The sequence below is a fragment of the Xenopus laevis genome, chromosome 1S (genome assembly GCF_017654675.1).
Source record: "Xenopus laevis strain J_2021 chromosome 1S, Xenopus_laevis_v10.1, whole genome shotgun sequence".
NCBI lineage: Eukaryota > Metazoa > Chordata > Amphibia > Anura > Pipidae > Xenopus > Xenopus laevis.
This window is the reverse complement of record NC_054372.1, coordinates 156,371,592-156,392,194: the sequence shown is the minus strand read 5'-3', so window position 1 is coordinate 156,392,194 and position 20,603 is coordinate 156,371,592. Positions and strand designations below refer to the sequence as shown.

At 38.7% G+C, this 20,603-nt stretch overlaps 1 protein-coding gene across 1 annotated transcript; it reads right to left on the bottom strand.

Moving 5' to 3' along the window:
• Positions 1-15,202: 15,202 nt before the first annotated feature.
• On the bottom strand, positions 15,203-19,479 carry tex43.S (testis expressed 43 S homeolog). The gene is made up of 3 exons (XM_018244276.2): positions 19,034-19,479; positions 16,686-16,794; positions 15,203-15,532 (listed from the first exon to the last, which is right to left on the bottom strand). The coding sequence occupies exons 1-3, from the start codon at positions 19,057-19,059 to the stop codon at positions 15,266-15,268; spliced, it is 402 nt and encodes a 133-aa protein (XP_018099765.1). The 5' UTR covers positions 19,060-19,479; the 3' UTR covers positions 15,203-15,265.
• Between the last annotated feature and the right edge of the window lie 1,124 nt (positions 19,480-20,603).

Genomic DNA, 20,603 nt, shown 5'->3' with positions numbered 1-20,603 from the left:
GCTAATGGCACATGTTAACGATAAGCAAGAGAGAAAAAGGCCTGGACCTATTAACTGGCTTTAGTGTTTCTCAGTTGTTTTAGATTTGAAAGTATTTAAAGTATATTTTTTACATCAAAGGATTTTGGCCTTTTGCCTTTTTGGAATTTCAAAAATAACACCAGCAGGAGCCATGGAAGACAAAAGAAGATTTGATCCTGCTCCACTGTTCTACCTCCCCCCCTTAGTATTCACCATTAAAACCAGTGACCTTATAATGTGAAAAGCCACTGTATTTTTGAAACCCAGTCCCTGGAATCTTCTTTGTCTTGATGTTTTACTCTAGACCAGGGATCCCAACCAGTGGCTTGTCAGCAACATGTTGCTCATCAGCCCTTGGATGCTGCTCCCAGTTGCTTATTTTTTAATTCCTAGCTTGGGGACAAATGTTGGTTACATATAAACAGGTGAACTGCCAAACAGAGCCTCCTCTAGGTTACCAGTCCACATAGGGGCTATCAAATAGCCAATGACAGCCATTATTTGGTACTCACAGGAACTTTTTTTAATGCTTGTGTTGCTCCCCAAATGTTTTTACAATTGAATGTGGCTCATGGGTAAAAAAAGGTTGTGGACTCCTACTCTATACAGTGCCATAGGATTGGGCAATAATGTGCCAAATTTGTGATATGCAGAGACAAATGCTCTGAGAGTAGTCATTTATGTCTGACTGGGGAAAGAAGTGCAGTAGTCCACAATCTTGCACTTCACAACACAGAAATTAATTATACAGCTTTATAAATTTTTATATGGTGTATCATGGAGTGAAAGTGGTGATCAGAGTCAGATTAAAATTTAATGGGGCACTAGGCAACTAGTGCTTTTCGTGGCCCCTTCCACTGGGCTCCCACTTCAAAAGAAAAATGTGTAATTATGCCATGTTGCATGCAATGATACAATGTTGACCATGTCTACTTTGTGGCCACTCCATTTTACAAAAACACACCCTTTTCCATGTTTGGAATGGCAGCACTAGAATCACAAAGTGCACCAAAATACAGACACTGGCCCCCACCATTTCATGACCAGCGCCGGATTTCCAAATAGGGCACCCCTAGGCAGGGCACCTCCTGTGCCCCCTATACTGGGTCTGTGCGCTCGCTCTACCCGCATTGCACACATGCAAGCTACCACCAACACACGTGCGTGTGCCCCCTACCCTCAGCTCGCATTCAAACTCACCGCGCTGCTACCACTATACAGGAAACTCCGCTCTGGGTTTCCTGTAGGAACCCGGAAATATGGATGTGGCTGGGCATCATGCCGCCCCCCCTACAAATGTGCTTTGCCACAAATCCGGGTCTGTTCATGACATATTGTGGCCCACAGCATTCCACCACACACTGTGGCACCTGCATTTGATCACTGTAGAAATGGCCATGAGATCCCCATTAACCTTAGCCCTGCCACTAAGTCAGTAAGCTCAGTCCCAGCCAGCTACCACTCCCACACACCCAATCAGAGTCGAACAGACAGTCCTGTCCATACAATTATTTTGCAGCCAAATGAGATAATTAGAGATTAGTACAGAGTGTTTTGCTCAGCTCAGCAGTAGCCTTGGTCCTATAGCCTGGCTGTCCTCACTCTCTTCCTTTTCAGAGCCAGACAGACAGTCCCAGAGACCATTTACAATTATTTTGCAACCAGATGAGAATCAACTTTTTTTTCTCAACTCAGTTGTAGCGATTACAAATACTAGCAACTTGGGGGTAAATTTATCAAAGAGTGAAGTTCCGGCACTAGAGTGAAATTCCGCAGCTCTCAATTTATTTCTATGGGATTTTGAAAGGCGTATTTATCAATGGGTAAAAGTGAAAGTTCACCCTTTGATAAATACACCTATAAAAATCCCATGGAAATGAATGGAGAGTGGCGGAATTTCACTCTAGTGGCGGAACTTCACTATTAACTTCACTCTTTGATAAATATACCCCTTGGTATTTGCAGGCAGACACAGGTGGAAAGGCCGCAGGGTGCACAGACAGTAAGAGCAGCTGACTGGAGGAGCTGCTAGCTGGTCAGTTTGTGTGCATGCCCGTGCCTTTTATTTCTTCGTCCAGCCCTTCCCTTTGTGACGTCATGCTGGAGTGCCACGTCATCACGTGTTCGTGTCTGTGAAGGGAGACAGGTGGCAAAACATGGCTGGGGAACACCGTTCTCTATGCTGGGCCCCTAAAGCTAGATGGGCCCTAGGCAAGTTTCTTGGGCGTCTAGTTTATAATCTGGCCCTGGTGGGGATGTTTGGTGTAGTTTAGTGTTGTTTTTTATCCATAGGACCAGTACATTTTATACAATGAAACCTTACATTGTATGCTGAAGTGAGTGATTAACTAAGAAAGAGAATGGCATACTGTAATTTTTATATCAGGTCATTCAAGGTAGGTGTCAGTTCTTCAGAGCAGGAGTTGTAATCCTTAATTGGCGCATGGAATAACACCGAAATATTTAAGTTCAAGGTTTGTATACTACTGTGTAGGTATATCCATCTGTGCTACATTTTAACTAATGGTATTGCAGGTCGTAATTATCACATATTACAGCTGTAAAGAACATGAGCGGTGCACATCTTTATGGGACACAGGGCATAGTTTACAAAAAGTTGGGCTTTATGCTTTCCACATTGCCCCAATTCTCTCACCCTGAAGAAGGGTTACAAAATCACTTGACAATTCAAGGACATGTTTAATAAATGCATGTTGCAAGGCTGCAGTAATTGCACTTAAATTGTAATCAGTTCACCCCTTCTTGCTGGATTTTCTAGACATAATCCTGATTTTTTTTTAGTGCTGTGTTATCCCTACTCTTTGCACTCTTAAATTGGAGTGCAAAGAGCTGTGCCCAACTCTAATTGGAGAGCAGCTTTCAGGATGTCATGAGCTCCATAAAACCCTATAAAGCCTTGCAGATATTAACAATGGCAATCACTGCAGTGTATTTGTATAGGGAGACACGAGTGGGTGTAAGGAGTGAGATCCGCAGCAGCCAAATGCTTATGACCTGGGGTTTTCTGAATACAGTCAATACAGAATGTAAAAGCAGTGTTACACTAAAAAAATGGTGTAAACTGCAAAAAAAATCAAAATCACTTAAAATGTGAGAAAACGTAAAAAATAATTTACAAAAATAACATTCACAGGAAATCAGGGCCGGACCAAGTTAAATGGCAGCCAAAGGCAACCTGTCCTCAATTATTTCTGTCCCTGCCTCCTCCCATGCATGCGCATTTGCGGATTGATGAGCAGGGGATTGGGGTACTAAGAACCTCCAGAACCGCGAACTAGGGTATGTGAGAGCAATCTAGGCTAGTATAGCTAAATGACAAAATAATGTAAAAATTAAAACACGATTTATATACAGTGTATATATATCCCATGTATAAGAACAGATCAGAATATCAGGACTAGTTATCAGTCATATTTTGCACACTTCCTATGATATAAGCATGTGACTTACAGAAACAGAGGTTCTTTTGTGTTCAAAAGAAGAGTAATGCCAATATATCCAACAATATCGATCTCAAGACTTTTCTGGTAAATTACTTAATTAAATGTGACGTTCTGCTTATATGGCTACAAAGTATACATGCAGGCATAATTTGTTCATAGTGGTAACCCTCACAGCCCGTTCAATACACAGAGACCTTCTTGTATATAAATTACAAGTTATCTTATTGTATCTACAGTATTTGATCTGGCCACGTTTTATTATTGGTATTTATCATGAATTGCTCTTAAAGGGGAAGAGTTACATGCTTAAAGGGCATGTAAAGTCTAAAATAGAATAAGGCTAGAAATGCTGTATTTTGTATACTAAATATAAACAAGAACTTACTGCACCACAAGCCTAATCAGACAAATAATTTATGCTTTCAAAGTTGGCTACAGGGGGTCACCATCTTATAACTTTGTTAAACATCTTTGCAAGACTAAGACTAAGTGCACATGCTCAGTGTGGTCTGGGCTGCTTAGGGATCGTCATAAACAAAGCTGCTTGAGTTCTGCATGGCTGGTAAGTAATGCGAGGGCTCCCCCTGCTGTTCATAATTATGATTGTTTCCCTGCTCAGCAGTTAGGGACTGTCTGACAATTGCTATCCACAGCAGTAAATGAAGGGAGAATTTCACTGCATACAGTCAGGTTTCTTATAAAAACAGTACACATTTTTAATTAAAGTATATTGGAGATAGGTTTCTTTTTCATTAAAGAAAGTAAAAATGGGATTTTATTTTTTTTGCTTTACATGCCCTTTAACAAAAGGTAAAGGACCGCTACTGCTCACCGCATACACTTATCCAGGTGCTCTGTCAAGCAGTGTCCCCACTGCTAACATTCAATAGACTCAAGACAGGCAGACGGCACTTCTGGAGAAGGTTTATTGGGGTTGCTGCTGTAAAACCTAGGTTTTACAGCAGCAACCCCAAGAAACCTTCTCCAGAAGTGCCGTCTGCCTGTCTTGAATCTATTGAATATTACATGCCCTTTAAGAAGGAAAAGTCCCTCTAGTATAAAGAGCTTTAAGGTTTTAGGTTTTAATGTATTATATTGAAAATATCAAAATAAATGTAGTATTTTTAATTATACTGAGATCTCCTTTTAGTTCGTAAGCTCTTTTGGGTAGGGTCCTCTTTACCTCTTACATTGGAAATCGGTTGTCTTTTTTGTATGTAAACTGTTGATTGTATACACTCATTTATTGTACAGCGCTGAGAAATATGTTTTCACTTTACAAATACATGTTAATAATTATAATAAAATATAATATAGCTATACCTATAATAACGTATATCTTTAGGACTTGTTTTAAGTTAAGAACATGTACATCTCAGTTCTGTATATGTAATCCCTGTTCTGTGCAGCTTTTTCCATGTAGCTAGTATTGATGTGCAGGCCGGCCCAAAACCCACAGGACCAGCGGCTTGGGCAGGTTCGGCCCGACTTGTGCACAATGTCTTCAGGCTGCAACTTTCTACTGCCCCAGTTCTACCTCCTTGTGCACACTTTTATATACCCCCTGCCAGCCGTGCTCCACCCCCTTCCATTATGTAACAGCAGGCCGGGCGCAGGTATGTAAATCAAGGAGCGCACTGGGTTAGGGTCATGTGCAGGCGCTGCTTGGCCAGGTTAGGGTCGGTTGACATCACAAGTGACTAGCCAATAAATTATTTGTTTGCAGGTATAGATCACATAGCAGGCACTTTGCCAGCTGTCCACTGATCTTGCTTGACTCTTCTACTGATGGTCATACATGGACAGATTCAACTGTACTGGTAAAAATAAGATGGACCAGCTGATAATTATCATTAATTTACTCTCTTTGGATCTATTGTATCTATAGTAATAAGTCAAATCAGCTGGAATTGCTGTATTTTCTTTTTCTTTGAAGACATTTCGCTAGTCATCTGACCAGCTTTCTCAATTCAGAATGACCTGTACGAAAATATTTGTGGTTATATACCCAGGAGTCTTACTCCAATCAGCATAATCTGTTTAGTCTAATCAGTATGGGGGTCATAGACCTCATGGAGGTAAGGTGATTGTATTAGTGTGATCAGAGCTATGATGTGCTATTAAACTGTCCAGAGGGAGAGGTGCTAAAACAGCATTGTATGTGGCAGATAATAGGTGTCGCACCCCCTGCCTCTGTTCAAACTTGATTTTTATGTTTTCACATATAAGGCTTCTTTGAACTCTCTTTTGTTATTTAGCTTGCCAGTTTGCAATTTCAGCAATCTTGTTGCCAGGTTCCAAATCAACCACACTATGATTTGAATGTGAGATTGGAATATGAATAGGAGTGAGCCTGAATAGACAGACAAGTAGTCAAAAGTTGCAATAACAATACATTTGTCAGTGACCCCCCCCCCCATTTGAAAGCTGGAAAGTGTCAGAAGAAGAAGGTAAATAGTTAAAAACCTATAAAAAATAAATAATGAAGACCAATTGAATAGCTACTTAGACTTGGCAATTCTATAACATACTAAAAGTTTACTTAAAGGTAAACAACCACTTAAAAAAGTATATTTTCCATAGAATGAATTTGCACTGTATTCTGACTCAACCCTCAGCACTTATCTAAAATGCTGTATGTTTTCTCTGTGGAATATGCCTAAGGCAACATTGTGTAGTGGTAACAGCAACTGGTCACGTGCCTGAAAATGCACTGATCATATTGTCCCTGTCCACAACCATTGGCATTTCATCTGCATTTTTTTGAGTGCAAGGACCAAATTTTTTTTACAAAAGTGGTTTTATGCGCAATTGACTGTGGGGTAAGTGCAGGGACTGCAACTGCACTTGTGGACTAAAGGTGGCCATACACGGGCACCTACAAGTTTCTAACAGACATGAGTTTGAGAGTAAAGTAAGTTCTATATACTCCTAAAGACTTTGTCCAACCAGCTATTACAGTCATTGCTACTGTTGCCTAGAAATGAATCAGGGCACTGAGCCCTCAAGCAAGGGGATTTATTTATAGAATAAGAATAACAGCAGTCAGTTATTGGATTCACTGCTAACAATTAAAAGGTTAGTTATACAAGAACATGTCATTTCACTTGGTCTTCAGACACATTTAAAACAAGAGAAACTACTTTCTTGTACTTTCCCTGTAGGGGAATTAGACTGTTAGCTCTACTGAGCAGAAGAAGACCTTGAGATGACAAGCAAAGGCTTAATCACTGGGAGGGGGGCAATTTGTTAGGCATCTCCAGTGATTATAATTGCCAACCTTAGACAGGTTTGGACTGGAGCATCTGGGGCCCACTGGGCTCCAAACTTCCAAGGCTCCTGCGCACATGCGCGAATGCCACATTTTTTTGGAGGAGCAGCCAATCAAAGGAGGGGGTCTGGGCCGGCGGGGGTCCTGCAGGCTTAGACCGACCCTGACCTTAGACACCAGGCCAATCTTACAACCAACCAGTGTACTATTCTAAGACTTTATGTCTATTCTGACACATGAAGCAAAATGGCATCCCTTAAAAGGTAGTTACGATTTAAATAACCATGCAGTCCTGCATGGCAAATGTTTGCTATTGCCCATGGGCTGTTTTAATCACTGCAATAAGGCACTTCTTGTTATTAGTGACTTCAGGTTTGGGAGGCTGTGTGAATGCTAGGAGTGGTGGCTCTGGGAATATGCTTTTGAGCCTCTCGTCCATATACTGCAGCAGTGTTACACAAAGGGGCTATTGAACATATAAAATCCCTAGTACTGCAGCTGTCTCCACCTAAAGAATTTGGAAGTGCAAGCAAAACAAAATGGAAGGAAACTTTAGTTACTAAAAGGATAAATTTGCAGTTTTTTCTTTTACAATGCATTAAAGCCAGATAATTACCATGCAGGATTGTATTTTCATACAATTCCTATTGCTAACAGATTTTTAAAGAAAACAAATATGCAAAAAAAATCCCAAAAGGCATCTCATTGTTTGTGTAAAGGGCAAATAACAATTCCTTAAAAACACAGAAAGATAACATTAAAGGGATACTGTCATGGGAAACTTTTTTTTCAAAATTAATCAGTTAATATCTCCAGCAGAATTCTGCACTGAAATCCATTTCTCAAAAGAGCAAACAGATTTTTTTATATTCAATTTTGAAATCTGACATGGGGCTAGACATATTGTCAATTTCCCAGCTGCCCCATGTCATGTGACTTGTGCTCTGATAAACTTCAATCACTCTTTACTTTTGTACTGCAAGTTAGAGTGATATCACCCCCCTCCCTTTCCCCCCAGCAGCCAAACAAAAGAACAATGGGAAGGTAACCAGATAACAGCTCCCTAACACAAGATAACAGCTGCCTGGTAGATCTAAGAACAGCACTCAATAGTAAAAACCCATGTCTCACTGAGACACATTCAGTTACATCGAGAAGGAAAAACAGCAGCCTGCCAGAAAGCATTTCTCTCCTAAAGTGCAGGCACAAGTCACATGACATGGGGCAGCTAGGAAATTGACAAAATGTCTAGCCCCATGTCAGATTTCAAAATTGAATATTGAAATTTTGAGAAATGGAACCTGATGCATTTTGAAAAAAAACATGTTTTCTGATGACAGGATCCCTTTAACCTCTCTGCTTCCTACTGTGGCTGCCAAGCCTGGACTGGCAATCTGGAAGTTTGATGCCACAAAACAGTAATTTAGAATGGGTCTGTGTAGAGCTGTTTGGGTCTCAGCGTAATTGAAATGACGGCCTATTTTTAATCTCAAGTCAAGGCAACTATTTAAAATATTCATGTAAAATAACAAAGAACCCAGAAACATAGAATTTTTTGCACTTGGCAATCAGAGACTTTACAACCAGCACCACAGATTCTATGATCCTGGCACATAGTCAGCTAAGAGCTGTTATTCCCTTATGCACTGTAGTTGGGGTTTTCATTCCTCGTCCATGGTATTTTACTAACCCCATTCATGTTTTCATTAGCAAAGCCATGTTGAAGTAATATAAGTGTTTTCTAGAGTTCAAAAACCCTGTCAGCGTTCCTGTGTTTATCAGAGGAAATTGGTCAAAATCCTTTTGCTTTGTAGAGCTGATCTGGGAATCACCGAATGGAATGCTTGTGTGCTACATAATTCTGGAATTCCATGCAATATGTCATGTGTTTTTGATTCACAAAAGAAAGAAAAAATAAACTTAATCAGACACATTCACAATCAGACACACACAATTTAACAGTATGTTTTTGGACAGCTGTTTGAACTTTTGCACCCTGCTCCACACTTTGTACCCTGGGAGCAGGTCTTTGTGACCAAATACCTGAACTTTCACCAATGCTGAAAACACATAGGTGTCCCTCATTCCCCCCCTAACTTGTGTGTCATTAATGGGCTTGACTTTTAACTTCTAATTAGCTTTTAGTATGATGTAAAGAGTAATCTGAAACAAAAATGAAAAGTTAAATATGAACTCCGCACGTAGTCCAATGTTATAGATGTGGAGCAGCACCAATAAAATATTTATTGACCCACTTGTCATCGAGTCAAAAAGATAAAATTCAAATTAGGTGCGCTGCCAACAAATTCCCAGTCCAAGGCAGTTTCTTGGTTTATTGCCTGTCACAGATTTTACTGTTTCGTTGTACCTGTAAATAAGAACTTATATAGTGAGGTATTGCCGGAGCTGTCCGCAGGTGATTAAACTCACTGAGCCTCACACAAATAGGTGCCTCAATTGGATCCGATGCTCATCCTCATCTGCTGCTTGTCTGTGGGAGATCTTATCTGCCGTAGATTGTACCCACCAGTTTTGTATTAATCTCTATAGGTAATGGCAGCGTTTCTAGTTTCTAGTGTGGTCCACGTGGCAGTTGTTCTCCTTAGGTGAATCCTCATGTTCAAAGGACCAGTAACATCAAAAATAATTTGTTAGTAAACCACAAAAAAAACCCTTATTAAGAAATAACTTACCGAAACTCCTCTTGCATTTCTCTTCAGAAAAGACGGCACGACGACGATCCATCGTGAGGCAATCGATTTCCCCTTCCGGCTATCTCCTATAAGGAAGGCAGGGAGGAGAAATTGAGCAGTGCACAATGGATCGCCTTTTCTGAAAAGGAGAGCAAGCAGAGTTTTGGTAAGTTATTTCTTAATAAAGGCTGTGCGATTTTAACGTTTAATTTGTCTTGGTGTTTTTTTTTCATGGTATACTAACAAATTTTTTAGAAATTTTTTTTTATGTTACTGGTCCTTTAATTGCAGCAACAGTCCGATTTTACAGGCTCACAGTTTGGTGTGATCAGTCAGACTTGATGTTAGTGATTTTTAAAAAGCAATTTTATTAAACAATAATAGCCCAATGTGTTCCCTGAGGAAGTATGTAACATACGAAACTCGTTGGGCTATTATTGACAAGCAGAGGATGAAACTGAAGCACCCCTCCGTGTACGGCTCGGCAAAGCACCGTGTCTACCATAGCTCAGAGTATAATGCTGTTCCAGGATCATGTGTAATAGACTTTTGTCTCTCTTTCTATTTTGAATGACATTATGCCTTGGCACAATACTTACTATCTAAAGGTCATATTGTAAACAAAGAAATATCTTTATCTTTATTATATGAAAATGCCTCCTATGTCTTAACCCTAAGCTTTTGTCACCTAAGAAGAATACCAAACACATTTCTGTCAAGCTGTGTTTTCAACAATGTCTTTTCTGCATCTGTTTCCATAAGGATATGCTAGTGCTGACCTTTGAGAAGACAAAGCTTTAGTGCACACTTAGGACTAACTTACTTGCCAGCATATACTACAATTGCAGAAACAGTGAAAATGCCAGAATTAGAGGAAGTCACTCGTTAGGTTTATATAATGGAGCCATCTCCCATTAATCATTCATCATATTCTACCAAACAATGAGCTGCTCTCTCAGCAGAACAAACTAAACAAGATCCAAACAATCACTTGCATGGAATGAACTGCTACATTAGAAAGTTCTTATAGTAAAATGTTACACTTATGAGCAAAAATGGCTAAATGGCAAATATTTATAAATCTTTTAGCTTGTCCTATTCTAAGGGCAGAGACACACATGGAGATTCGTGGAGAAACTGCCTTCCCACCGCCTAGAATCTAAATCACAGGTGGGATGGCACTCGTAACGCTTTGTTTTCCGAAGTCGCCTGAAGTTGCCTCAAAAGGAAACTTCGGTCGACTTCGGAAAATGAAGCTCTATGAGTACTATCCTGCCGGCGATTTAGATTCTAGCCGGCGGAAAGGCATTACGGGGAGATTAGTCGCCCGAAGAAGAGCCGATTTGCCGCTGGGTGACTAATCTCCCTGAATCTCCAAGTGTGTCTCTGCCCTAAGGCAACCGTGTTAAGGGTGCAGCCATTGGGTGCCTCTATGGTGTACTGTTGCCCTGCACTGGTAAAATTGGTGTGTTTGCTTCAGAAACTCTAGGATAGTTTATATAAACAAGTTTCAGTGTAGCCAAAGGGGCAGCCATTTAAGCACAGGATACACAGTAGCTAACAGATACATTTTAAAGAATCTTATTGTATACTACAGAGCTTATCTGTTATCTACTGTATATTTTGTGCCTTTTCTCCTTTTTCAGCTTTGAATGGCTGCCCCCATGGCTACACAGCAGCTTGTTTATATAAACTATATTAATCTTTTTAAAGCAAACACATAACTTTTACCAATGCAGGACAACAGTACGTTATATTTTTATTACTTTAAAACATTTTTTTCCCTTTAAAGTCCACTGAAGTCCAGTGACATTTGTTATAATCAGTCTGCTAGAAGTTAGAAAATGCATTTATTTTAAAGATTCCATTCTTTTTATTTAATTTTACCCCATGTAAACAAGGGACAAAGTGTAGATAACTATAGTTTATTAAACATTTTCAAGTACCTCAAGACCAATACGTGGTAGCCTGAAAAAAACACATGTTCTTTGTTGTGTCCCGCAGCTCAACAAAATATATAGTTGCTACTGCATAAAAAGGATAAAAAGGTACTTTTTATAATGCGGCACAGATGCCAGTGGGCAATAAGAATACAGACACATGAATAATAAATTTATCATTACTGAACTAGTGATTCTAAAGAATAGCAAAAGAGATTAATCAAGGCGTATAATGTTGCCCTTCACTCAACAGTGTTTTCATTCACAATAAAGGAAACATGTTGTCATTATTTGCCTTGAAATTGTGTTTCCTTAATGATGAAGAAAATCTAGCAGTAGACAAAGGCACATTAGGCATCTCTAGTTTCTGTAACTCAGCAAAAGGTAAGGTAGCCTGGAAAGCTAACTGTACTACACCAGCTACATGTATTATAAGTTCTGGTTTATAAGCATTTGTAATGGGTGTATTGCAGGTGCACTTTGAGCCCTTGTGGCAGATGCACTAGTAAACCTTTCTGTGCCACTAGGTTGTTGCAATCTGGACAATGTACGACCCCCAGAGATTAATCCACAACCCCAAAACAATGAATTTACAGGGCTGTTTGTTACTTCTATGCCAGTTATGCAACCGACAACAGCAAAACCGTTAATGGTACATCCAGTATAAGGCATAGGGCCTCCAGGCAAAAGATTTGCATCTGCCCTAAACAAGCCTAAAAACAGGGTTCTGAAGTTCCTTGCATACCCTGATGTATCTTTCTTTTTATAATATGAATGTTGAGGAAAGAAGTGCATGTAAGGAGATGCCTAGGTAATGCCTCTTCTGCATGCAGCACAACTAGGCACAAGCAGTTCTGCATAGAGCTAGATCAAACTCCATTCTGCTAGTGCAAAGAGGTGTATTATGGGCAAGATATTTGGCTAGCCCACCCCCATGATAAATAATCCTAGTAAACTCTCTTATATTGTGCAGTTTAACAAAATGCTAAAGCTCATGCAAAGACAATGTTATGATATATTAAACAGTTTCATCAGGTGCCAATATCTAAAAGACCCATTTTATGGCATTTATGGCATGGGTGAGGCCCATGGGAAATTTGCACCAGTGAAGTGACAAGTTGCTGACAATGGATAATTTGTTAGTATTTATGGTAAAACGTATTGAAATTACATTTTATAACGCAAAAGTGCCAGAACAGTAGAGAAAAATCAAGAACCAGCTGAGTTTGCCAAGAAAATTTAGAAATATACCATATAGGTTTCTGTAACATGTAATTATCCTGTCACCTCAGTCAGCAGACTGTTATTTGTGCTTTTCCCCCTGTTATTAAGGCATTTTGGTTAAACCACATTGTGCACTAATGCGGCTGCTTGATGTTACTGCAAATGTTCTTGGTAATGTGGCCAGCAATGCAAACCTAACATTCCATTTTGTGTATGGAATGATCTACTCAGCTATGCAGAGAATATAAAATAACCTACAGTTTAAAACCTTTTTTGTGTGATTGTACTGACAATAAAAATGACATTCAAACCACTGCATTGTGACCTGTAACATTTAACATATTCCTCATAATTACAAAACTAAACCATATTTTTTTAATAAACATATTAGTAGAAAAGTCTTATTTAACTTGTGCGTAAGCTGAGATCTTATCCATTATTGTTTCTTTCTTCTTGTACTGTAACGCTTTATTTTCATATTCAGTGCTTGTATTCTCGGTAACTGTTTTGTCAATGTATAAATATATAAATCCTTACACACACAAATAAAGGCATTCTCATGGTAACTAACACTTCAGCTGTTATACTTACTATACAGGACTTTGAAAGAATCTCTTATATGAGTATTTTTGCTCTAAATAAACCTCTGCTGCCCCATAAAAATGAATGGTAACAAGGACCTTTTTAGTAAATGTTATACTGACACTTTTGAACTGTTTCCATATCAATAAAGAAGAATTGAAGCAAGGTTATGTATTTTTTTAAAACTAAGTAGACTGCTGGAAGCTCTGGATAGGACAGTCACACTGGTCTGGGGCAGGAAGATCCAGCTATAGGCTACAGAACAAATTTTTGTAGAGGAATGTTCTGTCCTCAGGCTAACATTGGGCTGGGTATGGCTGGTTTTAAAGTAGGGAGGAAAGGCCATTTATGATAGTTCTGTGCACCTGGGGGTAAACATGCAAATAAAAGCACATAGAATATACACAGATATGGTTTAAGAAAAAAGTAAGTAAAAAATGGTAATTTACAAAGCAGGATGCAAAGTGCAAAAAAGGCCACAATGTAATTAGCTGCAAAGACCTGTGGTTTGTGCCTGTGATAGAGCATCGACTGCACTGGGGAGGTGCAGGCAATAAATAGTTTTTAAACTATCGCCAATGCTCCAGACGCAATGATGAAAATTTGCACATGTACACAAATTAAGGGGAAGGGGTGGGGGGCGACAAATGGCAGTGGGCCCAGGGGCTCCGACAATGTTAATCTGGCCCTGTGTATAATGGTGCAAGTTGGTGAAAGTCTTGGAATTTAAATAACAGAGAAAGAAAGATCTGGCAACTTAAACTTCAGAAAATATTTTTATAGGTAGATTTGGGAGACTAATCCCCCCCAAACCAACACTAATGGATGTCCTACAACAAACAAAATTGAGTTATTATACATGAAACTGGGGCTTCTTGACATGCAAAGTAAAATTGGTCCTCCCCAGTTTTGAGGTAATTATGGATGAACTTGGCTTCCATGTATTTTTGGGGCATAATACATAGAACAGGGTCTGGGTATATCCTACCATTATTTCTGGGATATTGTACATGAAATTAGGATACTATAAAGCAGGGAAAAAAAGAGATGGGGAGCAACATAACTAAGAATGAAAAAAAGTCCTTGGGGGTAGTCCAAGGACTGTGATTGGTTATTTGGTAGTGCCTATGTGGATTGGCAGCCTAAAGGAGGTTCTGTTTGGCCATAAACCTGCCAACCTAACCTTGCCTTCAAGCCAGGAATTTAAAAATAAGCACGTTATAAGGCCAATGGGAGCAACATCCAAAGGGTTGGTAAGCAACCTGTTGCACACAGGCCACTTGTTAGTGACCACTGCTACCAAGCAATTAGGGTTAGTCCACACGAGAAGATTCGGGGAGATTTAGTCGTCTGGCGACTAATCGCCTCTTCTACTGGGCAACAGTCTCCCCAAACTGCCTTTGCGTGTCTTCCCATCCGCTATAATGAAAAGTCGCCTGCGCTAAAGCACTTCGGGCGACTTCGGAAAACGAAGTGCCGTATGTGCTTTAGAGCAGGCGACTAAATCTCCCCGAATCTCCTCGTGTGGACTAACCCTTAGAAATGCCTTTAATTATCTTAAACAAATCCTTAAACAAAACATCCTCCTCCTATGAATGTTTGAATGAACTTGATTTTGTGTCTTTTTATGTCTCTTTTCATGACACTGCACTGATCCTGTAGGTCATCACCCTATAAATATCATTTAGCACTCTAATTAGAAAGACCACTGACATTTGACATTTCCTAATTATTTAACAGCCCAGGACACCATTTGACATTTGGAACTTGTTTACAGTTTATGACTCCATTAGTCTTATTTTAGTTTTTTGCTCTATTTAAACAATGATAGACATATGTAGCTAATATCAGCCCTGGACTAGTGGGTGCATGAGGAGGGTATTTAAAAAATTCAATGTTTCCATTATTTAGTGACTCTGATGCTGTTTACACTAATCCTAATTTTTTGGTTCACACGGCTATACTTTATTAATCTTGCTCACACAACCATACTCATATTCACCTAGCTCAATATTATTAGCATTTATTTGCACAGTGCATTTACTAATCGGATTACATATTGTTAATCCATCATGTGCTTCTAAACTGTTCAGTGGTGGAGCTGTGGCCGGGTGCATCTTGAGCAATACTGCGCTGTCTGCTTTTCTGCTTGATCAGGTATCCTTGATACTTCGACAGAGGAGAGTGTAAAGTAAGAGTTGTAATCTGCTTTTGCGATGGGAGTTTCATTTTCTGTGTAATGATGTTGCGCTCCTCTCCATGACACAGCCTCTCTTTATTTTCTAGAAACAGAGTGTCTTCATGGGGACCTTTATATACCTCGGCCAGACCTGCATGCTGTATGTCAGAAATGACATTCACAGCGGAATGAAGAGCTAAAGTTAATGATAACAGAAGTGCCTACCCATGATTAGGCATTATTTTTGAAACATTTGAATTCAGAGATAGTTTTGATAACAATTACACTGTTTTAGTATATTTTACTGATATTAAACAATCACTCTAGCTTGCACTAACTGCAATTTGGAAGTGCAGAGGCACAATACTGCAGGTGAGTGCTTTTATAAAGGCCATGGAACTCCAAGGTGACTTTTCCCAATTCATAGTGGGAACACTGGTTGTTTTAATACACAAGTTCCTGTGGGTGAGGTGACAGAATTGAAATTACTTATCAGTGTTATTATAATGGATACTACACTCCCTGCTGTAATATATAGTGAATGAAGTAACCCTATTGTAAAATATATGGATAAGTCACTGAGGAGTTCCATAACCATATAAAATGTTATACAGGTCATGGAGCTCCGAGGTTACTTCTAATATTCTCATATTTTCCAACAAGGGGTACTTTATTTATTGTAATACACAAGTTTTAATGAGTCATGTGACAAATATTGATTGAAGTACAGCACCACAAATCTTTTCTGTAGATAAAAATGCCTTTATTGGAACACTGGAAGGACCTGGATAAGCAACGTTTCAGGCTACACAGAGCCTTTTTTTCAAGCTCAATGAGTCATATGACAGAAATGACATCACTAAGCTCTGGTTATAACCGATGATATCATGAAGAGCCGTTTATATAGTGAATAAAGTACCCCCTCGTGTAAAATATAAGGATATTATAAGTTACTGAGGAGTTTCATGACCATATGAGGTCCAGGTCATGGAACTCCAAGGTAACTTCTAATATCCTTATATTTTGCAGCTGGGGGTACTTTATTTATTATAATACCCAAATTTCAGTGAGTCATGTGACAGAAATGACATCAGAACTCACCGTTTATAACTGATAACATCAGAACTCACTGTTTATAAGGATATAATTTACAAGATATTCATGGCTTTTTTGTATTATAACGATATCATTTACAAAATATTAATGGCTTTTGTGTATTAAATTACGATATTAGATGTCACCTAGGAGTTCCTTTCAAATCTATAGATGTAAAACTGATGCAAGACCCGGTCAAGGTTTTCTACTACCTACCTTTAATATTAGCTTCCTGTTGACCATATCGTGTTTCCACGGCATTACATAATGCTTGGGTATTAATGGATGCCTTCTGGAAAGCTCAGGGACATGTGTATGAGCTAGTCTGTAAACAAGACATGGATTTAAATATAATATTTCACAGGTACCTCATGCTCCTGCTGCTAGTTTCTCTGTAGTTACTAACTTAACTGTGTAACACTCCTTACACACTTCTGGTTTAGTGATCTACCTGTAGCTGTGAAACAGAATTATAAACACGCCTAGTCCATGGTGTCAGCTTTCTGTGACCTTTACAAAGTCAGCTTATTTCCAGTAATATCAAGGTGTGCTGAAAGGTGGCTGCTATAACTCGTATGAAATCCTTGGAACAAATTTGTAGAAAAAAATCTGTATAAAATAGTGGACATTATTATTTAGGCCAAGACAGCAGCTTGTACCGGCCCTTGTATGGCCAGTTTAAGAGTCCTTACAAGTTAGTGGTCTTATGAGCTGGTTAAAACAAAATATTAGTTCACTGAAAAGCCCTCTGTATAAACAAACCTTCCCTTATCACCAGCTGAATTATTTGTTAGGCTTTGAGATAAGAAATAGCTGCTCATTATACAGATGACATCTTACTGGATTGGTTGTTTCTATGTTATCTATTTACTTTTTAAGATATGATTTTGAACTACAGCATTTAGTCTAGCTTAGAAACACCAAAATCAATATTCTTACCAACACTTATGTGTACTATCATTTATTTTTCTGTAAATAGTATTGTTATAATTTATTTATAAAATCACATTATTATACAGTATACCCCCCCCACACACACACACACTTAGGGGCAGATTTATCAAGGGTCGAATTTTGAAGTACAAAAAAACTTTGAAATTCGACCATCAAATTAAAAAACTTTGAATTCGAATATCGAATTCGAAGTTTTTTCAGCAAATTTGGCAATCCTGCGATCGAATAAAATCGGTCGAATCAAAGGATTTTTATTCAATGTGTAAAGACTTAGAAAAATGTTGTAGAAGGTCCCCATAGGCTAACATAGCACTTCGGCAGGTTTAATTTGGTAAAGTATTGAAGTAGAAGTTTTTTTAAAGAGACAGTACTTCGATTATCGAATGGTTGAATATTCTAACGATTTTTACTTCGAATCGAAGTCGAAGTAAATTTGAAGTCGTAGTATCCTAATTCTATGGTCGAAGTATCCAAAAAATTACTTTGAATTTCGATTTTTTTTACTTCGAAAATTCCCTCGAATTCACTTCAACCCTTGATAAATCTGCCCCATAAACATTAGTTTATGCAGGGCTTGTACAAAGCATACGTTTTGCCTGTTGTATTAACAGTGAAATATGTATGTTTTTATTTCTTGACTAAACATAGCAACACCTGAAAAGCCTAACAGGCTGCAACTGGGGGAAGAAGGTGTTTGTTTATATTTAGCCTTCTCAGTTGACTTCTGATTTGATTTGGAAGTACACGTATGAATCTGGAAGTGGAATATGATTTTACTTTCAGTTTTAGATTTTACCCTATTTAGTGAAAGAAATAAAAATATACACATTTTTAATTAAAATAATAGTAATAAAAATACAGATAAAATAATAATCAAGACATGCTGGAAAGGGCTATACCACCTCCTAGTAAGAGAATATGTTTTATCCTGAAATCATTCTTTTTAAAATTAAATAAATGTCTTATTTCCAATAAGTATCTATGTTCCACCAAATGGCAAAAAGGGATCTTTAGATTTAATTCCAGGTTGCCCAACAGAATACAACATGGTTTTTATGTGACAAACATTCAGAAGTGAATGTAGCCCATAATCGAATGTGGTATAGCTAATCTTTCTGTTCAACCATGAGACTGAGACGGGAAACCCAAATTCTTACTTGTAGTGTAAAACCACTTTACGTTATAAGTAAGTCATATAGAGAAATGAAGATTTCATATGTGATTACAAATGAAAGCTGACAAATAGCAGTGCAATTTCTCCATTTCAGAATATCAAGCATGATACAAACAAACCTACTTATCCCTTTATATCTGTAACAGTTGCTGCGCAGGCCATGGCTCCAGGTAGCTGACAGGTGTCAGGCTGTTCCTTTAGATCACTACTGGCACATGAGTGCACCTCAGCCGTCACATTGCTGCCTGGTTTAGCTCTGCTCCTGGCTGACATGGCTTCTTCAGTTAGTGATATAAATTGTCCCTGGAGGTACAGTATGTATTTTGGGGACTCACCTCCTTGTAACTAAGCTACACTCTACCCTTCTCTGCTGCACAAGTGCCTTCTAGCTTTATGGCTGATTATCCCTTCTTTCTCTGTAATTCATTACACTCACCTGTCCCCCTTCTCCTTTTTCTGCATTGAATCCTTAAATGCCAGGTTTCTTACTTCTGTTTCTGTACTTCTTTTACCTGTTTCCCATCCCTTTGTTTCCCCACTTAGTTATGCTCCTATAACCGGCTATTTTCCACCAGCCGTGAAAGTTTCCTGTGGCAACTCTTGCACATAGTTACTGTTGCTATGAACGACCAGCGTGTTTATACTGTTACGTTACACCGGCAAAATAAGATCCAGGCATAAGCCCAATACAAGGAGCAAGTATTTGCTTCTGTTTTTTTTCCACTACTTCTCTATGTTTAACTTAGTTCCACAATATTGTGTTAACAGGTACTTTGGAATTCCACTTTTCAGGACAACATACAAGGGCTGATAAGATGATGATTTAACACAATCAAAAACTACGAGTTTCATTTTCCAAGCAGATGGCTTATATGTTTTCTCAAAGTACTGGAAACAAAAGGAGGTTACATGCTAAAAGGAATGTTTCTGATTAAAGGGATACTGTCATGGGAACAATTTTTTTTCCAAAACACATCAGTTAATAGTGCTGCTAAAGCAGAATTCTGCACTGAAATCCATTTCTCAAAAGAGCAAACAGATTTTTTTATATTTAATTTTGAAATCTGACATGTAGCTAGACATAATGTCAGTTTCCCAGCTGTCCCCAGTCATGTGGCTTGTGCTCTGATAAACTTCAGTCATGCTTTACTGCTGTACTGCAAATTGCAGTGATATCACCCCCCTCCATTCCCCCCCAGCAGCCTAACAACAGAGCAATAGGAAGGTAACCAGATAGCAGCTCCCTAAGACAAGACAACAGCTGCCTGGTAGATCTAAGAACAGCACTCAATAGTAAAATCCAGGTCCCATTGTGACACATTCAGTAGGAGAAACAACAGCTTGCCAGAAAGCAGTTCCATCCTGGCTTTAGCTGAAAGCACATGACCAGGAAAAATTACCTGAGATGGCTGCCTACACATCAATATTACAAAAAAAAAATACAATTGCTGGTTCAGGAATGAAATTATTTGCAGTGTAAACAGTGTAATTTAGATATAAAAACTACAGTACATCATAAAAATCATGACATAATCCCTTTAACCATCTGCCTGCCACAAATTAGTATGAATATGAAATCATATGGTAAATAAGCAAGCCATCAGTGTTTTATATATCTATTTACCTTGCCACATGGGGCAATTAGTATATAACTGCTAAATTTCAGAAGTGCAGTTGCCGATAGCAGCCCATCAGCCATTCGTCACAGTCTATTACAAGTTGAAAAATTAAAGCAAACTCCTAAAAATTACCTATGTCTGTTAGTCCCAATGTCTATTTTAGTAAATAAAAGCACTGATATTGTGAATATTACCTTGTATATATGATACATGTGTTTTTTTTTTTTAACTGATTCATGTATAATGCTGACTTGCATTAGATTATTGTATTCAGTATTCATTCTGAAATCCGGGGCCCTATACAGGCCAATAAAAGTTGCCAACAGACCAGCTTATTGGCTGATAATTGTCCAGATGTCACTCTGAGAAATAGAGGAGGGGCAGGCA